At 43.9% G+C, this 17,017-nt stretch overlaps 2 protein-coding genes and 1 long non-coding RNA gene across 3 annotated transcripts; 2 read left to right on the top strand and 1 right to left on the bottom strand.

Annotated features, from left to right (window-relative positions):
* The first annotated feature begins 1,080 nt into the window (after positions 1 to 1,080).
* LOC134291058 (uncharacterized) lies at positions 1,081 to 4,841 on the top strand. Its single transcript, XM_062858338.1, has 2 exons — positions 1,081 to 3,135; positions 3,198 to 4,841. Exons 1-2 carry the CDS (start codon positions 1,081 to 1,083, stop codon positions 4,839 to 4,841), a joined length of 3,699 nt encoding a protein of 1,232 aa, XP_062714322.1.
* Positions 4,842 to 6,802: 1,961 nt separating this feature from the next.
* On the bottom strand, positions 6,803 to 7,851 carry LOC134292102 (uncharacterized). The gene is made up of 3 exons (XR_009999465.1): positions 7,352 to 7,851; positions 7,136 to 7,257; positions 6,803 to 7,069 (listed from the first exon to the last, which is right to left on the bottom strand). It is a non-coding gene; the product is annotated as an uncharacterized LOC134292102 (long non-coding RNA).
* A 6,272-nt stretch (positions 7,852 to 14,123) lies between these two features.
* LOC109426032 (ceramide glucosyltransferase) lies at positions 14,124 to 16,535 on the top strand. The gene has a single exon (XM_062856568.1). The coding sequence runs from the start codon at positions 15,002 to 15,004 to the stop codon at positions 16,202 to 16,204; it is 1,203 nt and encodes a 400-aa protein (XP_062712552.1). The 5' UTR covers positions 14,124 to 15,001; the 3' UTR covers positions 16,205 to 16,535.
* Positions 16,536 to 17,017: the final 482 nt, after the last annotated feature.

Consider the following 17,017-nt stretch of genomic DNA (forward strand, 5'->3'; position numbering starts at 1 on the left):
CCAAACTCCGTCTGGGTATCTTCCTACACTCTGATGAGAATGATCTTCATTGAAAACACAAATGAGGAAAAGTTTTGACGACCCTTGAGTTTTTCAATCACCAGAAGATTCATCAACTTCTTGATTTTGGAAAAATGTGACAACTGCACAGATAACCTGCTATGATCAGACTTTCTTAAACATGGCTATAGACATCAGTGTACAGTTTTGTTCAGTCCGCAACGCAGCGAACTGAATAACGAGCACGCGTTTCCCACGAGGAAGAAAGCGCAAGCAAATCGAGGTAGCAGCACGCAATCTTCGCATGAAGGAAACCCCCCAAAAAGGAGCCAATCGCCACGCTGAGAAGGAGGAAAAAACCATCGTCGTCGTCGACGACGGCCGTCGAAGACGAGAGAAAAAGAAGCGCTACTTGGTGGCGCGAGCATCAGCATTATTACGCATCTCGTAGTGAACAGAAGCAACAGCAGAGAAGTCAAGCCGGCGAGCCAAGCCCGGCAGAAGAAAAGTGTGGGCCGACGATGGCCGAAAGAAAAGTTATGTACATAGTGTAATTAGTAAATTAAAATGAATTAGTACAAAATCAGTGTGTGTGTCGTTTGTTTCTGATTCGGAAATTCCCTTGGTCCGCCAGTCGCCTGCGTGTCCGGTTGAGTCCTTTTCAGGGCTAGAGTTATTTGGAGATAGTTTTCCCACCCTATGGAGTTCGCCGCTGGTCCGTCGGTCGCTGCATGGCAGTTTCCATACACCGAATCCACTTGGGGAATCGGTGAGACCGGCGGGCGCGCTGCAATCAAGGCAGCCTGGAGAAGAAAAGCAGTTTTACAGTCCACTGCAACACGCCGCAACATGTTTTGGTCCTTCGAACCGGATGGTTTGGTTCATCATCGCTGCTGGCTGGAACGCATCGCGACTGGGCGTGATTGAGTGGAGTGGCTGGCTTGGAGACAAAAACACACACCGCACAAAAGTTGGAAAAAGTGAAGCAAAGCGAAGACTGGACAATCGAACAAGAGTGAAGTGATTAACTGCTAATGAACATTGGACAAAAGTGCTAGTGCAAGTGATTAATTAAGAATCATGCCGCCGAAGCGTACACCTGTGAAGAATATGGAAGGTGGTGGTAGCAATTCCGCCGCCGCCAGCAACGACGACGCAGTGGAAGAGTTCGACGCGCTGGTGCACATGCGTGGCTCAGCAAAGGCGAAGCTGACACGCGTCAAGCACATGATGGATCAAATCGTAGAGGAGGAGATCACGCTGCCGCAGGTCAAGGTGCACCAGAAGAAAGTGGAAGCTGCCTACAAGGAGTATTCGGACTACCATGAACGCATCATGGCGGTCTGCCCACCGAGTAAGAGACAGGATCAAGACTGTAAGTACGTTGAATTTGAAACATTGTACGACGACATTTCCCTCGCTCTCGAAACATGGATCGAGATGCTGAGTCAAACGAATCGTAATCAACAACCGATTGTGGTTCAACCGTCGCTTCCTCGTGCCATTCCGCATTTCGATGGCAAATACGAGCAGTGGGAAAAATTTAAGGTCATGTTTAGGGACGTGGTCGATAGATCGAATGATCCGCCACGAATTAAGCTCTACCATTTGGAAAAGGCTCTAATTGGGGACGCAGCTGGCATAATTGATGCAAAAACCATCGCTGATGGCAATTATGACCATGCATGGGAAATTTTAGCAGAAAGGTTTGAAGACAAGCGACGAATGGTTGATCATCACATCTCTGGGCTACTCAATATGAGGAAAATGTCGCAAGAAAGCCACTCTGAGTTGAGAGAGTTGGTCGATTCATGTGTTGGTCATGTCGAAAATTTGAAACATTTGGGTCTAGATTTTACTGGGGTATCAGATACAATCGTAACGCACATCCTATCCAATGCGTTGGACGATGAGACAAAGAAGTTGTGGGAATCCTCGGTCGCCCATGGGGAATTGCCTGAATATGAGGACACTGTCAAATTTCTGAAAGGTCGCATTTCCGTACTTGAACGTTGTCAAAAGTCCACTAGTGATAGTAAGGTCAAACAATCCGCGCGTGGTGCAGTCAAAGGACTCGTGTCCGGCAAGCAGTCGTCGAACGTGAAGGTGAACGTGGTGTCATCAAGCAGCTGTGAGTTCTGTGCAGGAGACCATCTGGCGTTCAAGTGCTCTACGTTAAACGGATTGTCGGCGGAGGATCGCTTGAAGATGGTGCGTTTTAAACAGGTGTGCTGCAATTGCTTGCGACGTGGTCACCGAAGTGGAGAATGCAAATCGAGCAAGACGTGTTCGAAGTGTAAGCGGAAGCATCATACGCTGCTCCATACAGAAGGTGGTTCAGTGCAAAATTCAAGTTCCAGCAATTCCAGTGTGACAGATCAGCAGCAGGTTCCAAAGCAAGCGGCGCAGCCAGACAACGCAAATGGTCCGGGTAGCAGTACACCTAACACCGTGGCTTCGAATGTGGTCGAGAAGCCAATTTCGCAAGTGCTGTTGCTGACTGCAATGGTCAACATTTTGGACAAACATGGAAAACCGCAATCATGTCGCGCTCTTTTGGACAGTGGTTCGCAGGTCAACTTCATCTCGGAGGCGATGTTGGAAAAGCTGCAAGTGAATCGAGAAGAAATCGACATTCCAATCACCGGAATCAACAGCGTCAGATCCAGCGTTCGACAACGGGCGAGGGTGGAGGTTCGTTCGAAGCAGAATGGTTTCAAGATGGAGTTGGATTGCTTGGTCTCGCCGAAGGTAACAGGAAACCTGCCGACCTTTGAGGTTGACGCTGCTACATGGAACATTCCCGCTGGAATCCAGTTGGCAGACCCTACGTTCTTCCGTCCAGGACAAGTGGATTTACTGATTGGAATGGAATGGTACGACGATATACTCAAGGCCGGTCGTCTGAAGCTATCAGAAGATCTGCCTACGCTCCGAGATTCGCAATTTGGCTGGTTGGTTGGTGGAAAATATGCTAGTGCTTTTTGTGGAACAATTGTGAACTCTAATGTGGCATCACCATCAAGTGACTCTTTAAACGAACTGATGCAAAAGTTTTGGGAAGTGGAAAGTATTTCCAGTGAGAAGTGCGTGATGACTGAAGCTGAACAGTGTGAGCAGCATTTCCAGTCTACAGTTCGTCGAAATGAAGATGGTCGATACGTAGTACAGTTCCACTTCGGGAATCAATCAGCCAGCTTGGAGATTCGAGACCAATGGCGCTGAGGAGATTCTACGCACTGGAGGCAAAATTGCAGAAGAACCCGGACATCAAGAAGCAGTACGACGAATTCGTGGATGAATACGAGCAGCTTGGACATTGCAAGGAAGTGCATGAAGCGGAAGATCCTGTTGGTTTGCAGAGATGGTATCTACCGCACCACGCGGTACTCAAGCCGTCGAATACGACTACCAAGTGTCGCGTCGTGTTTGATGCATCGGCAAAGGTTGGTGGAATGGCATTGAACGACGTGATGATGGTTGGCCCTACAATTCAACCTGATTTGCTGACGATCATTTTGAAATTTCGTATGTATCGGTATGTGCTAAGCGCTGACATCGCTAAGATGTATCGGCAAGTGTTGAAGGACAAGTGTCATACTCCGCTACAACGCATTTTCTACAGGAAGAAGCCCAACGAGCCACTGCGTGTCTTGGAGCTTCAAACTGTGACGTACGGTACAGCTGCAGCACCATTTCTGGCCATTCGTGCACTGTATCAACTGGCAATCGACGAGGAAGCAGAATATCCTTTGGCAGCGGAGCTGGTGAAGAAGATGTTCTACGTGGACAACGTACTTTTTGGTGGAAACAATTTGGTAGAAGTGAGAGACCTCCAACGAGAGTTGATTTCGTTACTGCAACGCGGAGGTTTTCATCTACACAAGTGGGCTGCAAACGATGAACGACTCCTGGACTCTATTCCTGAGGAGGATCGAGATAAACTGGTAAAGATTGAAGAATCTAGTGCCAATGAGGTAATTAAGACCCTTGGGCTTATGTGGGATCCGGTCGGAGATGATTTTCTGTTTCGGGCACAATCTGACTGCAACAATCCAGCACCGACAAAACGGCAAGTTCTGTCAGTTATAGCAAGGCTTTTCGATCCCCTCGGCCTGTTGTCACCAGTAATCGTTCTCGCAAAGGTTTTGATGCAGAAGCTGTGGAAGAACAAGATGGATTGGGACGATCGACTGGATGAAGAACTACTCGACGACTGGAGATATTTTTTGAACGCGCTGCCACTTGCAGAGGACTTCCGAGTTCCTCGGCGGGTAATTTCGGAGGAAGCGGCAAGGATTGAAATCCATGGATTTGCAGACGCGTCAAATACAGCCTACGGAGCATGCGTGTACCTTCGGTCAGTGCATTCCGATGGTACTGCGAGTTCGAGCTTAGTTACAAGCAAGTCAAAAGTCTGTTCCATAACGCCTATGTCCATCCCGCGCAAGGAGTTGATGGCAGCTCTACTCCTGCATCGATTGGTTAAGAAAGTGGTTGACGCAATGGAATTGGAACACGTTCCGGTTACTCTCTGGTCCGACAGCCAGGTGGTCATTGCGTGGCTAAACAAGCCGTTGGACTGCCTGCAAGTATTCGTGAGGAATCGTGTAGCCGAGATTACAAGCGAAAGCGAACATGTTTGGAAGTACGTTCGCTCTGCAGACAACCCAGCAGATATTGTATCGCGAGGCATGCCAGCGAAAGCGCTCGCGACGAGCAACCTATGGTGGAATGGACCGTTTTTCCTGTGCAGTGCAGCATATGACGAAGTGGTTCCTGCAGCTCTGGAAGATGGAGAGATTCCTGAACTGAAGCCAGCAGTGCTTGAAATTGAGTGAATATGTATGGTACGATCATTCATCAGCGCCAACCATCACTACGAACGAACACGCACAGGGAGCAAAGAGAAACCGAACCATCCGCGACCACTATTCCTCATCGGTCGGTTGGCTGGTGAAGCATATTGACTGGTGACGATTATTTCTCACTTGCTGCGGTGAGGCTGAAGATGCGTAAATGATTCAGTGGATTTATTTTTTGCTCAAAACTTGTAAAAACAATCAATTTGTCCATAAGAGAATGATGGACGTGACTATTATAATCGATTTAATTCGTGTTTATGTCATTTGCACTGTAATAACGAAATAAAAATCAAGTATATTCATTGCCGTATACACCGGCGAAGAGAGAGATTCAGAGAGTCGTACGCCGCTGAATCGTCGTTCCTCACTCTCACTCATATTTTTTATTGCTCCCGCTCCCACTTGCTTCTGAAGCATGTTAGCCAATGAAGGCATATTGCTACCGCTTTGGGTTGAAAAGCGCCGGTCAAAGAAGAGCAAATTTTGATTCGTCTGAGGTAAAACGCTTCAATTTTCAAGCGCTGGAAGCCAGCAGTATCTGTCAACGTGGCAACTGTATACGAGGAGCTTCCGATATTGACAAAGTTTGAGTCATTTCGGAAGACACAAAGGATCATCGCCTACGTTTTAAGATTCATCAAAAACTGCCGTAAGATTGGTGAACGAAGCACTGCAACGACGCCCACGATTTCTGAATTGAAGGAGGCAAACAAGCGGATCATCCAAGCGATCCAGAGGAGCGAACTTCAGGATGAAATCGATCGCCTGCAAGCGGGGGAGCCATGCAAGAGAATCGGCAATCTGAATCCTTTCTTGGACGACGGATTACTACGAGTTGGAGGTAGAATTCGTCACAGCAAACTAGCATACGAGGTAAAGCATCAATGGATCGTTCCGGACAAGCACCCCGTAACGAGAAGACTCATCGCATCGGTACATAGAGAAAACCTGCATGCTGGTCCGAGTAGCGTGATCACAGCCCTAAGAGAGCGCTACTGGATACTGAACGCCAGATCGACGGTACGAAAGGTGACGAGAAGTTGCATCACTTGCTTCAAATCAAGCCCGAAGCTTGCTGAGCAGTTCATGGGAGACTTGCCGTCGTATCGCATCACCGCTGCACCTACGTTTTTGAAAGTTGGAGTAGACTTCGCTGGACCTATCTACATAAAGCAAACCGCCAGGAAAGCAGCTCCAGTGAAAGGATACATATGTGTATTTGTCTGTATGGTTTCGAAGGCAATGCACTTGGAAGTGGTGGAGAACCTATCCACTGAAGCGTTTTTGGCAGCACTACAAAGATTCGTATCCAGAAGAGGAGTACCCGAGGAAGTGTATAGCGACAACGGAACGAATTTCATCGGCGCGCGATCAGAGCTTCCCCGCATAATCACAAACTGTAAATGAAACGTTTCTCATACTGTTGATGACTATTACCAATTGAAATGTAACCATTTCACAGGCTGTTCAAGGTAACAGTAAGATAACCATTCTATGTACAGATTTGCCAGTTTGACAAATGGTAATCCGCCAAATTACAGTATGTGGAATAGGCGGTTAAGATTGGTTACCATAAAAAATCGCTCGTTTTCTCGAACAAATTTTTCGCAATACAGTATAGGATACAATCAATATATTATCCAGTTTTTCAGACCATTTACTGCATAGAAAATGGTTAGATAACCGTTTAACAATAAATTTGAAAGAAAACAAGCACTGTATGTGTTATTATTGATTAATGGTCTTTCAAGGTATTTTAAGCATATGAAACATGGTTCTGCTGTATTTCAACCGTTTAGAAATAAAAATGCGGTTCTGCGTTTACTGTAGATTTTTATTTGCCAAATATTTATCATCGACCTTAAGATTATTTACCTGCAAGCATTATGCCCAGCAGCCATTCCCATCCTCCTAGATCCTTTCCGCTGAGGTTTGCTGGTTTGATAGAAAACCGCAGTTTAATTCACGACCCTACACTTGGCGAGAAGGGCCTAATAGTTTGAGAAATGCGAATTGATCAAGAAAATTGATAGACTACCAACCTAGGCTAAAACATCCTTCACTATGCTCTGCTCACTGGTACGTCCGAGGGCCAATACAGTACAGAAGCTGCAGCAGCTGTTTGTTAATTCAGGAGCGGTCCACAGAAAGTTGAAAACATAGTGCTGGCCATCAACAGCAATCGCGGAATACCGGAACTATGCCTACAACAAAAAAACAATGCGTATTAGTCAGTAGATCACCACGCGCTGGTATCGATTGCAACTCACCATAAAATTTTGCTAAAGAACACCGTCCTTCTTCTTCAGTTGAAGCTGTCGCAGGTCATCCGTATTGGAAGTTACTGGGCTGGATCTGACGGGGAATGCCTCTGGGTAAAATCCGTTCACGACTGCGAAAAGAAAAGGATCGACGTTATGGTTCAAACATTCATCATCTGATGTCAAACCTGTGGCCAACCATTGAAAGCTTGGCAGAATACTCACCGGAATGTATAAAATCTGCCGTTATAGATTTATCCCGGAACAGATTTTCCGCAACTGTATTTGAACACTAGCGACCAAACAAATCCCATTTTTTGTCTTTTTTCTTTGCAAAATGTCAACCTGCGAGTAGGTTCCATCAAGTTTCAACCGCTCACAAATACCAATGTGTGAAACTGTTTATCATACTGTACAACAGTAGTAAAATGTAGTTGAATGCACATGTGCCAGTATGTTGTACAAATATGAACGTAAACCATTTGACAAAGTGTGCTTCTATGTTGCAACCATTTCTCGCAAAATTTCATCCTCATATAATTTAACAATATTTGCACAATATAATACATTGTTACCACTTGATATGTGTTAATTAAGCCATTAAATACAGTCGAATGCAAAGTACTTCATATTGTTGAACTTGAAAGCAACTGTGTGTGGTACATTAACATTAACACATACAAGTCATTTACTGTGTGGAGATTAAGGCAAATTGTAATTTGTTATGCGGGTCGTGAGTTGTACGAGCTCTTCAAGTCTGACCTAACCAACGGTAAGCTATCACAGTTCTGTCAAGTCAAGGAGATTAAGTGGACCACGATTCCCCCAAATGCGCCTCACTTTGGAGGGCTATGGGAGGCGGGCGTTAAAAGCGTGAAGTCTGTTCTGAAGAAAGTCTATCAGTCCGCCTCTCTGACAATAATGGAATTTGCGACCTTGCTGTGTCAAATCGAGGCTATTCTAAACTCTAGACCTCTTTTTGCACATTCCTCTGACCCTAATGACCCAACCGTTTTGACTCCTGGCCATTTAATGATCAACAGACCTTTAACTGCTATCCCTGAGCCTAGTCTTGATGACATCCCCATCAACCGCCTGTCAAAATGGCAGCACATTCAGCTTCTTCGACAGCATTTTTGGCAACGCTGGTCGAAAGAATATTTGGTAGAGCTTCAATGTCGTTCAAAGTGGACGAAGAAGCACCGCAATGTAGTCCCTAACATGATCATCCTGTTGAAGGAAGACAACGTGCCACCTCAACAGTGGAAAATGGGTAGAATCGTCAAAACCTATCCAGGTCCCGATGATCTCACTCGTGTCGTCGACGTTCGTGTGGGCACCAGCGTTTTCAAGCGGCCAATCCACAAGTTGGCACCCCTGCCCTCCCTTGAAGAAGAACCAGTACGTTCAACACATCAGGACGAAGATTCCAAGGAGCCACCAGTGTCACTCTTTTCCCGGGTGGCAGCATGTTCAGTCCGCAACGCAGCGAACTGAATAACGTTGAGCACATAGTGGCTGAGGTGCGATGCAAAGAGATAAGAGATCGGATAAGCGTCGAACCACACTCTGTGGAAACTATATGCAGAACGCATGAACCGCACATAGTAGATGAGTTGCGATGAGTTCGGAGATGCGATGGAGCTGCTTCGACGCATGTGATCGCAAGAGAACGCAAGAGAATGCTTGTCGGGTATGGATTTTATGATTGCGCTCGTTGTGTATGTAAAGCAATGCGGATTTAATGTGTTGGGAATGCTAGTAGGTAATATAAAATGCGTTAGTATGTTGTTGTTTTTAAACATAACTCAATGCTTTTTCACATGGCATGCATTTTGATGGACTAAGGATGATGATGGAATAAAAATTTATCATATTGTCTATCGATCACTATGTAAAATAACATATTTCATTGCATATAAAATAATATTCCATCAAATCGTTTAAGTTTTTTACAGCATCATTTTGTTATTATATGTGTATAAGAAAATATTTTATTTTCTCTGTTCGGGATTTGAATCAAGTGATCAATGTTTGATATGGTCGTTTGTCCAGTGCATGTTATTCATGTGCAAGTTAGAAAGTTTAAGGTTTTATGGTATTCAACTTAATTGCTAAAAGGATGCTGATTGAAAAGTTCTGCTTTTGTCTTTGTCAGGCAAAACTAGATCTCTTAACGAAAATAGTGTGACATCAATTTCGATTGATACTCTTTTACCTAATATAAGGACTGTATCGTTGATTATGAGTACGCCTGAAAACTGCTGTATCTGAAAATGTTTAATTTGTTTTGTAAATTAAATTCAATTACATTGTTTATTGACCATCAAGCCCATGGTATCATTTTATATTTAATTTTTCGTGGATCTTGCCAGCTCTTTGCACCTTCTTCTTGGTGTTCTTCATAAGGTTTTGGACAATCGTTCGTCGATGGTTTTGCTTGGGTTGGCCCAGTTTTTCTTGAATTTGATGACGTCCTCTGCTCCTCTATCCTTTTGCCGTAGTTTCCTTTTCATCAAAGCCAAATACTTCTTAATGTGCCTAATTTACGGGCAATTTGAAGGGTTTATTGCCTTTTCCACAAATTGGACATTATTTTCTTCATACCAGTCAGAGGTGTCACGCGCATAGTGGCAGGATGCCATATCCGATCAATATAATGTAGGACCTTTGTGCTTTCAGATGAGTGGCAGGATAAGTTTTTGGAGACATTCCTTCCGGTATACATATTTCGACGTTCATACTAGGGACTGTGAAGAAAGGTGACGATTTCATACTACATTGTCAAATTGCTTGCCAAACCAACACATTTTCCCAATTTTTTCGCAAAAAATCGATTTCTCCTAATTCGGAACATCCGTGCCACGCTTCACAGTGAAAAACTGTGCCCCTGAAAGTGTCTTGCAGTCCAATTGGACATACGTTTCATCATCCATGGTTATGCACATGTAATTTTTGCTCAAAACATCGTCGTACAGTTTCCGAGCCCGAGTTTTCACATAATCCGCCAGAATTTGACTGTTTTTTGGACATTTCTGTTTTGGGTAAGTCTTCAGGGAATTACTCTCTTTGGCGCGCTGAACCATACCAATAGTCGTTCCACACTTTTTTGCGCAATCTATGATGAATACCTCCTTTTTTCTTTTGAAGATTTTGCAAATTTTGCTGTCCAAATTTGACTTGGACGCACCTGGTTTTCTGTCGCGTCCGGGTGAGTTTATCAGTGTGTTATGCATACCAAATCGTTTGACAGCATTTTGGACAGAAAAAACAACACCTACAACTTTTGCTAATTTTCTTAGCGATAATCATTTTTCATAGCAGTACCTGGTCACAATCGATTTTCGCTTCTCATCCGTAAACACTCGCGTTGCTCCACTTGAGGATAAACTTTAACTTTTAATGAAGGTTATCTTTTGTTTACAACGCTAGCAACACATAAACAAACAGCAGTTGTCAAAATACGACTTAGTCTTATGATGAATATTGTGTACTTATTAGAGACATCTTTTCCCGATATCACCGAAAATTTTGTAATAAAAAAACCTATACCCTTAAATAATACATACTTGCCGAATTTTTGTTTCTTTTTGCCGAGGTCAGCACAATCAAGTAATGTTTTAATACCGAAACCGTCTCATATTGATTTAAGGACAAACGTCTTGAAATCCCGCTTCAAGAGTGCATCAGAACTTCAAACGCACAAATCTCAAGAAGCAAGCTTGAAACAACAGTGCATTTGATTATTCTGTTCAAGCTTAAAATAAGAAGATCAGGTACGCTGGTTTTGTTTACGAAGAGATTTGTGCTTCCAAAATCGTGAGTAGGTGCCAAAGTCGGCCATTGTGGCGGCCATTTTGGGATTCTAACAAGTCTGTCCTTAAATTGAAATCAACACTCAGATAGCCCAGTTCGGAAAGTAAAAATATGTGTATACATAAAGACATCGCTCACGCGGATATGATCACATTATACATTCTTTTCTCAAATAATGAATTCAATAATCTCAATCTTGTACAGTTACACCAGATTTTTTTTGAACTGGTCGGTTTTTGCTATTGCAACAGGATAAAAACTGACTAAGTTATAGCAAAACAAAAAACGACCCGCGCAAAACAAAAAGCGGGTGCATTTTATCTTTCCCCTCTTATAGATGAAACGATCATTTCACTACCCACATCCAAAGAAGCGCTTCAACATACAAGCGACTTCATCGATCAAATCACGCGAGTCGTTGGTGCGCATGAAAGAGGCGAAAAAGGATGTGAAAACAACATGCGCACCCTCATTGAAAACCTCATGCACTATGGCCTATCAAACATCCCTCTTCTCATCTCATAACTTATCGCATCCGATCGCATCTCACCTTACCCACTATGGTCACAGCCTAACGAGCACGCGTTTCCCACGAGGAAGAAAGCGCAAGCAAATCGAGGTAGCAGCACGCAATCTTCGCATGAAGGAAACCCCCCAAAAAGGAGCCAATCGCCACGCTGAGAAGGAGGAAAAAACCATCGTCGTCGTCGACGACGGCCGTCGAAGACGAGAGAAAAAGAAGCGCTACTTGGTGGCGCGAGCATCAGCATTATTACGCATCTCGTAGTGAACAGAAGCAACAGCAGAGAAGTCAAGCCGGCGAGCCAAGCCCGGCAGAAGAAAAGTGTGGGCCGACGATGGCCGAAAGAAAAGTTATGTACATAGTGTAATTAGTAAACTAAAATGAATTAGTACAAAATCAGTGTGTGTGTCGTTTGTTTCTGAGCCGGAAATTCCCTTGGTCCGCCAGTCGCCTGCGTGTCCGGTTGAGTCCTTTTCAGGGCTAGAGCTATTTGGAGATAGTTTTCCCACCCTATGGAGTTCGCCGCTGGTCCGTCGGTCGCTGCATGGCAGTTTCCATACACCGAACCCGAGCAAAGTCTGATAGCAAATTGAAAACTAATTTTGATGTTGTGATATCGCAAATTTTGATAACTCAGGTTGTTGTCGTTTTGGTCGTTTTAACGGTTAAAACATCAAAAATGAGAGCAAAAAAATGTTCCTATGACAGCAAATTGATAACCATTCCTGCTATCGGTGATAGCAAATTGATAACTGTTTTTGTTATCAGCCCAAGAAAATTGAAAAATCGAGTGAAAAATGTAGTTTTTCGGTTTATATAAAATCCTAAATCCAATAATACAATTGCACTAATGATATATCCCTAGAATTACTTTACATAGTTTACTAAAACATTTAAAAACTATTGTAACACTAAATATTTACATTAATTTAAAATGACAGCAAACCGACAGCAAAATTTGAAATCAAATTAAGTAAAGATAAAATGATATCAAAATGTGATATCAATTTGTTGCTGAATACAAATCATGTTTTCGATTTGCTGTAATTTTGTTGTTGGACTTTGCTCGGGAATCCACTTGGGGAATCGGTGAGACCGGCGGGCGCGCTGCAATCAAGGCAGCCTGGAGAAGAAAAGCAGTTTTACAGTCCACTGCAACACGCCGCAACAGTTTATTGAAAAAAAAATTGTTAAAATTTATCCATAAGTGGTAATTTATGAGATTTAAAAAAAAAACGTACGCAACTCGGTGCAGAACTCGATTTTTACAGCACTCGTCGTAATTATCCAGTTGCACGACTCGTGCTGTAAAATTCTTCATTCTGCACATTGTTGCGTAAACTACTATTAAGGACAAACGTTTTGAAATCCCGCTTCAACAGTGCACAGCTAATCGCGTTCGGTAATTTTTACCGAAATCTCAACCGCTGAGCGTTCGGTAATGGATTTTTAACGAGATTCTGTAAAAAAATAACAAATTTCGGTAAAATGTTATCGTTTATCTGTCAAACTCTAACGAACTTCGGTAGAAGTTGCTACCTTTACCGATTTTTTCCTGTAAAACAAACTTAACGGTTGAAATTTCGGTAAAACATTACCGAAGTCGGTGATTTTTTCTAACTGTGTGCTTCAGAACTAAAGACGCACAAATCTCAAGAAGCAAGCTTCAAACAACAGAGCATTTTATTATTCTGTTCTTGCTCACTTGTAATAAGCTAAAAATGAGAAGCTCAGGTGTGCTGGTTTTGTTTACGAAGAGATTTGTGCCCTCGAAATCGTGAGTAGGTGCCAAAGTCGGCCATTGTGGCGGCCGTTTTGGGATTCTAACAAGTCTGTCCTTAAATAGTATTAAATAGGTACGATATTTTCCATACAAGTCACCCTCCAAAAGTTGCCAGTTAACATACTAACATAAAATGCTTTAATCCATCAAATTTGTTTTGTAAAACGAAATATTTTGCATGAGTCGTTAATTAAAATGTTAATTGACCAATTTACCCTTTGATTGCTTAAAACAAATATGTCCATGCTTAATGGTTTGCAGTCAAAAAAACCCAAAATCGCATATTTCGCCCTATAAACTAATATAAATTATTTAGTAGAACTTCTTTGTTTTTTTTTTTTCAATTCAAATGAACCAAAACTTCAAACCGGTTGGAAACCACTTAAACTTAAACTAGTATGTAGTAGAGGTGTGCGCCGCCGCGCCGCGCCGCGCCGATAAGAAATCGGCGTGAATCGGCGTGCGGCTCCCCAAGCCAACAAGAATAAAAAATACTATATTTTTTAAACGGGGATAGGTAAAGGAGGGTTATACCCATGCACTGGTGGAAAAAGTTTATGGTTATGTTGTTTGAAGCCGATCCAGGAAGCATCGGCGTGTCGGCGTGGCAAACGGCGGCGGCGGCGGCGTGAAAACCGCACGCCGATCGGCGTATCCCTTCTCAGAAAGGCTACCATCATCAAAACCAAAAAATTTCCGCAGCAGCACATAGCTAGATGTCCATTTGTTGCAATCCAATCATTAGAAAGTAGTTTACTTTGTTCATAATTGTTTGAGAAGCCCCACGCCGATGCACGCCGATTTTACGCCGAATATTCGGCGCACACGTCTAGTATGTAGCTGTGTATGATGCCATAAGCAAAAACTGAATGACTAATGTATTTCTCTTCGTCTTCGTTTTGAATTACAGCCGACCAGAGCCAGCGATTTTCGGTGGAGGCCGCTGCTAGAATTTCCTGCGCTTCTTCGTTTAACCCGGTGCGCCCTTTAACGCTAGTTAGCCAGTACCCTCCGAAGGGCAAAGTTGTTGTCTTCGGCGTCGTCGTCGTCGTCGTCGCGTTGGTAATTGAGCGCTAATCTAATCAGAGGAATGTGTGTGCTCGCCGCAACCTAGCAATCTGACAGAGCAGCCAGCAGTCAACCAACCAGTAGCAGTTTCACAGCGCGGAGACCGGGATTCTCACCGAAATTAACGTGAATCAAGTGACACATAGTGAGGAGGTATCAATATCAATATCATCAGAAGCAGCAGCAACGAGAGCTCCGCGACTTCGGTCGGTCGGTATGCGATATTTTGGTGATAGGCGTTCCCGAGTTTGTTATCAGAAACCAGAAAGACTCGGTACGGTGACGACGTCTGCCGCTCATCGTCTGCATACCGCCGTCATGTGGTGCCACCACTGTCAGTGAAAGAGAAGAAAAAAGTTCAATTGTTACACTCATCTGAAGTCTAATTATTGGTTGGGGTTGCGTGCGTGTGTACTCTGTTGAAGAAGAATCAATATATTCCAATCGAATATGAGTGACAATTTTCCGTCTTCAGGGTGATCCGAATATTTATACAACAAATCTGTGTTCCACCGTGTGTTGCAGCCTCGTATAGGCATAGTAGGATATTAAGTGTAAAGGTGCTCGAATCAATCGATTGTGTGTGCGGGAGTGTTCTAATTACGTGATTAATCCGTAAAAGGGAAGACCGGGTGTGTCACATCCAAAACAAGAATCTACGACGAAGTACAATCATGATAAAACAATGTCACCGGCGATGATCTCCATTGTGCACTGTTTGGCAATAGGGATTTTGATTTTTTGGTGCGGGAAATGGATCGTCCACCTGATGGCCATCACCTACGGGAAGCTGAAGCTGCACAAAAAGACCACCTCGGCGACGCAGCCTCGTGAAACACCGTATCCCTCGGTGTCCATTCTGAAGCCCTTGATGGGCTTGGATCCGAATCTGTCGAGCAATTTGGAGACGTTTTTCCTAATGGACTACCCCACGTACGAGTTGCTATTCTGTGTTGAATCATCAGACGATCCCGCCATCGATGTGGTCAACCGACTGCGGGAAAAGTATCCAAACATCGAGACAAATCTCCTGCTGGGGGGGTCCAACGTCGGGGTGAACCCAAAGGTGAACAATCTCTACCCGGGCTACAAGGTGGCCAAATACGAGCTGATTATGATTTCGGATGCCGGTATCCGAATGAAGTCGGACACACTCACCGATATGGTGAATCACATGACCGATAAGGTCGGTCTCGTTCACCAGATGCCGTTCGTGTGCGACCGCGAAGGCTTCGCGGCTGCCTTCGAGAAAATCTACTTCGGGACGGTGCAATCCCGGATCTATCTGTGTGCCGATCTGCTCGGCATCAACTGCCACACGGGCATGTCCTGTCTCATGCGGAAGTACGTCCTCGACGAGCTCGGGGGAATCGAATCGTTCGGATGCTATCTGGCGGAGGATTTCTTCCTGGCCAAAGGCTTCCACGACGCCGGCTGGAAGCTCACCATCAGTAGCCAACCTGCGTGGCAAAATTCCGGCATTTGTGATATTAGCAGCTTTCAGGCACGACTCACACGCTGGGCGAAACTGCGTGTCGCCATGGTCCCCACGACCATCCTCCTAGAACCGCTGTCCGAGTGCATCATCGTCGGAATGTTTGCCTGCTGGGCGGCCAAAATCCTATTCCGGTGGAATCCACTCGTGTTTTTCCTCATCCACACCCTGTTCTGGTTCCTGTCGGACTGGATCCTACTGTCAATCATCCAGAATGGATCGTTACCATTCAACAAGTTCACCTTCCTGGTGGGGTGGGCCTTCCGGGAGCTCAGCGGGCCGTACCTGTTCTTCAACGCCCTCTGGAACCCGGCCATCAGATGGCGAACGCGGGTCTACAAACTGGCATGGGGTGGAGTCGCCTACGAACTCACCTCCCAAATCAAGTCGTAGCTCTTAAGTGTACACCCACGAACACACACACACACTCATCTAACTATTATCATATTTTTTTTGTGTCAATCAATGTATAAAGTTTAATTTATAAACCACAAGCCCTCTTACGCGATAAGAATATATTTTCGAGGAACTTTTACCCGACACGTGGGAAGTTTTCGTTTTAGCGTTTAAGCCAAAAGGATTCCAAAAGCAGCAAACGGTCGAATCATGTTTTTTTTTGTTTCTGTCCTATCGATTTATTTCTTTTTTTTTTTGTTACGTTTCATCTTTTATGTACATATTTAATTCTTCGCCTTCAGAAAACAAAGTGTTATTTACGGATCTACTTAGAGCGTTTCACTGTTTCGAAGAAGTTCTCAGATTGTGGAGGGTACATCCTAATTGGGATACGCATTAATGATCATTTCGCAGGATCACCTACGGAAACCTTGTTACGACTTTTACTTACTCTAAATCATCAATTCCGGTCAAACTCAGTGATTCAAAAGTGATACTCTATGTCCAATGAAGTCAGAGAATGTTTTCATTTCGGAAGAATACTGGACCTACCGAATATACGAATGATTCGTCATTCTCCGTATGGTTTTGTGAAAATTTTGAAAAGCAAGTTTAATCAAGAATGTGGATAACCGTGCTAGAGGAACAAAAGAAAGATTCCTAGATCTATCAGATATAACAATAAGATGCTACAAAGTCTATATGAACATGGATTAATCTGGATGTTAAAATTTATCTCGCAATTCCTCTGCAAGGAATTTTCCAGAAATTTCGTCAGGGCTTCTTTTTGTAATTTATCTGGAAATACCT

Source organism: Aedes albopictus, chromosome 3 (assembly GCF_035046485.1).
Source record: "Aedes albopictus strain Foshan chromosome 3, AalbF5, whole genome shotgun sequence".
NCBI lineage: Eukaryota > Metazoa > Arthropoda > Insecta > Diptera > Culicidae > Aedes > Aedes albopictus.

Coding starts and splice junctions, on each gene's coding strand:
- LOC134291058 (XM_062858338.1), top strand. CDS start 1,081: ATGCCGCCGAAGCGTACACCTGTGAAGAATATGGAAGGTGGTGGTAGC. Junction 3,136..3,197: donor AGCAGCATTTCCAGTCTACA/GTTCGTCGAAAT, acceptor TCAATCAGCCAG/CTTGGAGATTCGAGACCAAT.
- LOC109426032 (XM_062856568.1), top strand. CDS start 15,002: ATGTCACCGGCGATGATCTCCATTGTGCACTGTTTGGCAATAGGGATT.